At 42.6% G+C, this 8100-nt stretch overlaps 1 protein-coding gene across 3 annotated transcripts in view; it reads right to left on the reverse strand.

The window, feature by feature from the left end:
* Positions 1-7695, reverse strand: part of ube2j2 (ubiquitin-conjugating enzyme E2, J2 (UBC6 homolog, yeast)) — a 30762-nt gene extending 23067 nt beyond the window's left edge. The window contains exon 1 of one of the 3 annotated variants that reach the window (XM_020514448.2): positions 7412-7695. Coding sequence is in view for 1 of the 3 variants with exons in the window: in XM_048615098.1 (XP_048471055.1) it covers positions 5434-5436 (3 nt within the window). In the remaining 2 variants the exon portion in view is untranslated. Of the gene's footprint in view, positions 1-5433; positions 5602-7411 lie in introns of those variants that run through there. The other 2 variants (XM_020514447.2, XM_048615098.1) reach the window with 2 other exon arrangements.
* Positions 7696-8100: the final 405 nt, after the last annotated feature.

The following is an 8100-nucleotide window of genomic DNA, read 5'->3' on the forward strand; positions in this document are numbered from 1 at the left end:
CTCACCTTTACTGGCTCCACCCCCGCCTCTTTGATCTGTCTGTCTCCTCTCCACCTATCTTCTCCTTTATCCATCTTCTATCCACCTCCCCCTCCCTCCCTATTTATTTCAGAACCCCCTTCCCCTCCCCCATTTCTGAAGAAGGGTCTAGACCCGCAACGTCAGCTTTCCTGCTCGGCCTGCTGTGTTCATCCATCTGTACACCTTGTTATCCCTGCTTTCAAGATCAGTTGAGTTTTAACCCCAACAGTTTAGGAAATAATTTGGAGTCAGTTAGGAACACAAGGGTCAACATCATTTGGAAACAGCAGCCAGCACATATTACAAAATGGGGTAAAGGAACATTTCAACACGGTATAAACCCCAGATAAACTGGAAAGTTAACAACTAAAACTCTGTACGAAGAGTGGGAACCTTACTTCTGGGAATCGCCCCCAGTTTGAAAGGTTGTTGCAACAGAAGCTGGAGCTCCTCTGATGAGGAAATTTGAATTGAATTAAAAACATGTACATGGTCAAACCTGGATCTAGCAAAAGAAAATCTAGAGTACTGAAAACACAAAAGGAATGCAAAAAATGATTAGAAAGGTGAAAAGGAAATATGAAAATAGGTGGGACTGAGCAACAAAATGGCAATTTTGGGAGAACACCAAGTAAAACAATATAGTCAAAAAAGCATTTTATTAAGCACAAAGAATTGGGTGACAATACTAACTGAGTACTTTAGTTTCCTAGCAATGTGAGAATGGGAATTAAAAGGGCCAAGAGAAGGTATTAGAATAATCAATGAAGGTAAATATAGATAAAGTATTACTAAAAAGAATCCAAACAAAGAGGAAGCAATTCTCACCCAGATCACTTGGATCTTAGAATACTGAGGGCAGTCAGAAACAGATCAAAAACTCAAACATTACTCAATATGGATGTGTTGCCACAGATCTGGATAGATTGACCTTCATCAAAAACGGATAAACAGTTTAAGTGCAGGGGTACTTTGGTGTAGTGATAATGTCACTCAACTGGTAATCCAGTTGCTCAGACTAATGCCCGGGGCAATGGTTCAAATTCCAGCATGGCAGCCAGTGGAAACTAAATTCAATAAAAATACCCGGAACATCAAGTTCGTCATCAGTAATTTTGACCATGAAACCATTGATTCTCATTAAACCATGGCTTCTGGCCTGTTTGTATACTCAGCAGTACAAACATTCCATCTATGAATACCACAGTGTCTTGCCAGACACTTGACTGAAGTCACATGCTTTCTTGTTAGATATACTTCTTAGGGATAAAAGGATCAAAGAGTACAGGTATTTCTCCTATAACATGATAGTTGCATTCTCGTGACCTCATGCTATAGAAAATCACCACAGAAAATTGCATTATGGGGAATTCGCTATAGAAAAGCACTATACTGTACAGTAGAAAATTTGCGATATCCAAACAGCGTCCACTATTCAGCAATTGTGTTAATGAAACACGTATTTATAACAGAAATACCTATATGGGGAGAAAGCAGGAAGAGGGTACTGAGTTGGATGATCTGTCATGATCATTTTGATCGGTGGTGCAGGCTCAAAGATTGAATGACCTACTCCTACTTCTATTTTCTACATTTATATGTAAACCACATGGCTCTCTAAGGTCCTTTAGGGAAGGAAATCTGCCGTCCATGCCCGGACTGGCCCACATGTGACTGTGGATTCACAGCAATGTGGCTGACTCTTAAATGCCCTCTCAAATCAAAGCAAGGCACTCAAGGGCAGTTAGGGATGGGCAATGTCCGCATCCCATGAAAGAATAAAGAGAAAAAGAAATCTACAGATCAGTAATGGGTAAGTTTCTAGGTTTCAAAATACAAATAATTAAACTATGTCTCTCTTGATAAATGTTAAAGACAACAGTACAGATTTGGAAACAAAGAGCCTTGTTTGACAGATCTGATGTTTTTAAAAATTGTGCGCTCATAAAGAAAATGCACAGTATGGTTAGTATGGTTAACTTCCCAGACAGGGGCAGTTTGAACAGTGGTGTTCCTGGAGGTTCAATAGGAATACCACTCTTCTTTCAAGGATCCTCGGATCTCAGTGTAGGAATCTGAATATCCCAGTATTTGCAAATGATACAAAAACAGGTTAACCACTGAGAAGACTGAGCAATTAATAGCTGATTAGTAAACTAAACACATTTTAAAAAGTTTCATTCAGGGCATGTGGGCATTGCTGGCTAGGACTGCATTTATTGATTGTCTCTAATTTCCAAGAAGGTGGTTAAGAGTCAACCACATTGCTGTGGGTCTGGAGTCACATGTAGGCCAGACCAAGTAACAACAGCAAACTCCATTCCCTGAAGGACATTAATGAACCAGAATTTATCCCCCCTGACATTAGACCTTTAATCCCAGATTTTTATTGAATTCACATTCCGCATCTGCCATGGTAAGATTTGAATCCCGGTCCTCAGAGCATTACCTGAGTCTCTGGATTAATAGTCTAGTGATAATACCACTAGGCCACCACCTCCCCTTATGGATGAAACTTAATGCAGACAGTGAGAAGTACTGTAATTTGGCAGGTTATTAATACACAGTAAATGACTAAAAGACCAAGAGATTCAGATACACAAACATTTAAAAGTGTAACAATTCGATAAGGATGGAAGAGAACAGAAGTAACAGCAGTAGATAATTCAGTCTCTTGAGCCTCCTCCACCACTCAATACAACTACGACTGACCTGCTGCCTCAACTCCACTCTCCTGCTGCCCCATCCGTCGATTTCAAAAAACTAACTATCATACCCGTAAATCTTTTGAAACACACCACGAACCACAATGCTTAAAGAAATGAAAATTATGTTTTTATTTCACATCTCCATTTGCACTAAGTGTAAGAAAAAACCAGGTCAGGCATCTGTGGAGAAAGAAACAGCTAATATTTTGAGTCTAATATGATTTTTCTTCTAATAACCTTCAGAACTTCAGAGTTTCAAAGAAGAAACATTAACGTGGTTTCTCTTGCCACAGATATTGCCGGACCTATTGAATTTCTCCAGCACTTTTGGTTTTTATTTTGGAGCACCCACAATTATTAGAGGCAGAAGATTCACAATGTTTTGAGCAAAGAAATTTCTCCATACCTCAATCCTAAATATTTGCCTCTTTATCTAAAGTATTGATCCCAACGCTCTTCATTCTCCAGTCAAGTGTCTACTCTGTCAAGTCTCATCAGAATCTTGAACCTTGCAATGAAATGTTTTGCTTTTCATCCAAATAACATTGACCCAGTTTACTCAGCCTCTCAATTTGGTACAATACTCTCATGCTAGAGATGAATCTCATGAGCCTCTGCTGTAGTGTGGGTATATCCTTCCTCAAAAGTACAGACCAAAACTGCACACAATATTCCAGGTGTGATCTCACCAAAGCCCTATACAATTGTAGCAAGGCTTCCTTATTCTCATGCTCTAATCCCCTTGCAATAAAGGACAGCATGTTATTTCTCTAACTGCTTGCTGCGGCTGTTGCTAACTTTACATTATTTGCAGGAGTATACCAAAATCCCTCTGAACATCAATATTTACAGCTTCATTGCTTCAAAGGAACTTCTGCTTTTCTAGTCTACGACCAATGTGAATAACTCACATTAATACACCATCTGCCTGTTCACTTAACACCCTGTCTATATACATTTGCAGCGTCTTTTGTGGTCTGACAGCGGCAGGGATACTGGTTGTATAAAGAGGCAGAATACAACTATTTTCAGTCAGTGAGATGTCTAAAGGCCAAACACAAGCTATACAATGCCAGCCAAAACTTCATGGTGACAACTGTCTTGTCGTATGTAGGGCTATGATGTGCATAAGGAGGTGCTGGGTACGAGAAAAGCATGTTTTCCAAAGAATTTTTCATGTTTCAGTATGCTAAAATCTTATCAGCAATTCTGAGCAGCCTATCTGAACAGGCTAGTAGTGAATGGTTCTCAACAATCTGATTGGTACTGAATCCGTCCTAGCCTAAATCATAAAATGTGAACCATGTGTCGATGTAAAAATTCAGTCAGGTCTAAGCGAAGAAATTTGAAAAGTATTTGCAAGATTGCTTATTTGAGGGAAATAATTTTCCTTTCACATCACTGTAACACAATTGCCTTATTAGAGAGTAGAATGAACATGTAAACACGAGATAAATGCACAAATGAAGAATAGCGACACTGGAGGTATTTCACTTGACTATTTACAACAATAATGGTGAAGACAGGGCTGCCTAGGCAAACAAGGCTGATTGTTTACTCTGATAACCAGAGGCAGCAGGTATGTCAGAACTGCAATAGGCAAGCTCAAACAAGCCATGCTCTGCAAAAAAAAAAAATCGAAAGTTACCTTGAGCAATGCTTACAGATTTGTTTATTCCCTTCAAGACACAAAATATCTTGAGATCAACCCCAAGCCATTTCTCTTCAATGAATGAGGCACATGGCTCTTCTTATAACTTGGGCAACACATTAATGAACTTAGTTGCCCCTCCTTCAAATCTGTATCATACAGCCCAGAGGTGTCCAGTACACAAGATGGAGCAGAATCAGCGATTTGTACGTTTCCAGCTCCTGGGCTTGTGCTTGCTCCTTCTTTATACACAACCCAAGGCGGCACTTGCCCCTCATTACCACCATAACGCATTACACTGATGTTCAACAAGGTTTTCCCTTAAGATCTGCAGCTCTTTCCCCTGCATCATTTTCTGCAGAATGCATCTGATTCTGTTGCTTGCCCAGTCCTTCTCATCAACACCCAAGTTTGATAACTACAAATTGGTCCAAAATACAATTTCCAAATCAACATTATACACCAGAAAGAATAGAAGCCCCAGCAACAAATCACAGGATCCAGTACTCCAGCCTAGTATCATTCCCTTGACAAGTACCTGTCAGTTCACATCTTAGCCAAAACCTTACCTACATCCAGGATATACTTAGATTCTAGCGCCTTAAGTTTGTGTAAAAATCTTGATTATGGGTCTTTGTGAGAAACTCTTGGGTATTTACCAGCAATGATTTAGATCGCAGTACAATCGCCATTGAGAAAGAAGATTGTGGGTTCAAGTCCCCTTCACAGGATTCAAGCACTGAGTTCCAGGCTGATATTCAGTGTAGCATTAAGGAAATGCTGCACTGTGGGAGAAGCCATGTTTCTCTTAGCTGTTAAAACACTGAGACATGGTCTTCTCCTCACAATGGACATTAATGATCCCATGATGTCATTTTGAAGAGCAGGAGAAATATCTCCAACATCCTGGCCAATATCTATCACAACAAATATCACAAAAATAAATGATCTTGCTACTGCTTTTCATGCGACCTTGTTGTGCACAAATTAGCTGCCTCATGTCCTACATTAGAGGCATAGGGTCATACACCACCAAGAGCCCCTTTCACCTACCATATCACACCAGTTAACAAGCACTTATCTACTCTAATCCATTTCTCAGTCCTTGGACCATAGCCTTGTATGCTATGGCACTTCAAATGATCATCCAAATACTTCTTAAATGTGTAGCGGTTCCGTCTCTACCATTCTTTCAGGCAGTGAGCTCCAGATACCCAGCATCTGTTGGATGAAAAAGATTCTTCCTTAAATCCTCTCTGAATCTCCTGCCCCTTATCTTAAATCTACGCCACATGGGTTATGGATGCCTCCAAGGGGAAAGGTTTCTTACTATTTATGACCCTCAATTTTGCATACCATAGTCAGGCTTGGGGTTGTATTCTGAGGAGTGACCTATCTAGTCTTCATAGGTTAAACGCACCTGTTCAAGCAAAATGCTGATATATCTCCTCTGCACCTCTCTAGTGCAATAACCAGAACTGCACACAACATTCTAGTTGTGGCCTAACTAATATTTTAACCACCTCCAAATCAACCTCTTTGCTCTTGTATTCAATACTTTGACTAACAAAGGCAAGTTCTTCATCATGCTATCCATCTATCATACTGCCTTCAAGGAAGTGTGGACATGCACAGCAAGATCCCTCTGAACCTCTGTATTTCTTAGCATCCTAAGAATCATTGTGTACTCCCTTGTCATTAGTCCTTCCGAACTGCATCAACTCACATTGTTTTGGATGAAATTCGACTTGCAGTTGTTGCGTCCAACTGACCAGCCCAGCCAAATCGTCCTGTAGTTAACTAAGGTTTTCCTTGTTGACATTTACCACATCTCCAAATTTTGTATGTTCTGTGACCTTACTGATCAAACTTCTTACACTTGCTTCTAGAATATTAAGGTACACTACAAATGACAAGGGACCCAGAACCAAACCCTGCTGTACATTGTTAGATGCAAGGCTTCTAATCATGAAAACAACCTCCAACCATCACCTTTTTTAATTCATTAACGGGATGAGGGCGTTATTGGCCAGCAGCATTTATTTCCCATCTCTAATTGCCCCCCCAGAGTGCAGTTAAGGGTCGACCACATTGCTGTGGGTCTGGAGTCACATGCCAGCCAGACCAGGTAAGGATAGCAGTTTCCTTCCCTAAAGGACCTGCAACCATTAAGCCAATTTTTGATCCAATTTGCCCTGGATTCCATGGGCTTTACTCTCTTGATCAGTCTCCCATATGAGATCTAGTCAAAAGCCTTACGGAAATCCACGTTAGCCACATCCACTGCACTACCTTCATCCACACATCTCGTTATCTCCTCAAAAACTGGATCAAACCTGTCAGACATGATCACTCCCTGACAAAGCTATGCTGACAATCCTTGATTAACCCTTGCCTCTCCAAATAGAAATTACGTCCCTGGGAGTCACCCCCCCCCCAACAGTTCCGCTACCATTGATGGTAGACTCACTGACCTTTAGTTTTCTCCTTTATCACCCTTCTCCAACAATGGTACCCACATAAACTATCCTTCAGTCAAACACAGGAAAAGCTGGAGAAACTCAGCCGGTCTGGCAGCATCTGTGGAGAGAGGACGTTTCGACTCTTAAGAAGTGAGCGGTTTTCTCTCCACAAATGCTGCACAACCTGCTGAATACGTCCAGCAATTTAAGAGACTGTTTCCTCCTAAGGATGGGAGCTGGCAGGTCAGGTTTCAGAAAGCCGCTTTTTTCACGGAGTGGTAAAGGATAGAGCTGGTTCTCAACGAGCAGTGACAGCGGGTAAGGATCATGGATGGGGGTGAGATTTAATTTGTTTTTTTACATCCATTGGGAGTTCCGGGTGTCATAACGATTCCTTCAGAGATCACACTCCCGTACTCTCAGTGACAGCCGGAGAGGATGGAGCCAGTGGAGACGGGTTAGAGCCGGCCGGGGGGGGTGGTGGTGGTCGTGGTGGTGGTTAGGCCCGGTACCGGGCCACTTCGGGCCTTACCCCCTCCCCTCATCCCCCGCAGGCCCTCGGCATTTACCTCGACATGAAATCCAGTTCCAGCGCCTTCCGAACGGGATCCTGGCCGAGCAGCTACACCGTGGATCGCCACCCCAGCGGAATTTCGCCGCCACTCCTTAACCCGAGAAAATGAACCGAATCCCGGGACCGCGGTGAAGCGACGGCGGTGCTAATATGGCGGCCACGGGCCCGGCCTGGTGCAGCAGCAAAACCCGTCCGGGCGCCCGGCTCGGCCGCTTCCCCCTGGCGGCACCTCCCGGATCTACATCATGTGCACACACTCCCCCTGGCGGCACCTCCTGGATCTACACCGCCTGCTCCCTCTCAAACACACACACACACACTCCCTCTGGCGGCAGCTCCCAGATCTACACTATGTGCTCGCTCCCCCTTGCTTCCAGTTTCACATCAACTTTCACTCATTCACTCTAGCAGCAATTCCCAGTCACACAGCAGCAGCTGTAACATCTGGAGTGAAAACTCTTTAACCCCAGTCACCTCCAAACTAAGCTGACCCCAACAGATATATATTGGTTTACAATGTTTGTCAGTGTCATTGCTCACTCTGCACTTGCTAGGCAGGCGTCTGTTGATCTCTTCAATCTCATTTGACAAGAAACTCAGTCCCTAAACATTGTCAAAAAACTTCCCTCTCAACCCACTAGATAGTTCTGATTAGGAGTCACCAGAGTCAAAATGCTGACTCTG

The sequence above is a fragment of the Rhincodon typus genome, chromosome 31 (assembly GCF_021869965.1).
Source record: "Rhincodon typus isolate 14 chromosome 31, sRhiTyp1.1, whole genome shotgun sequence".
Lineage (NCBI taxonomy): Eukaryota > Metazoa > Chordata > Chondrichthyes > Orectolobiformes > Rhincodontidae > Rhincodon > Rhincodon typus.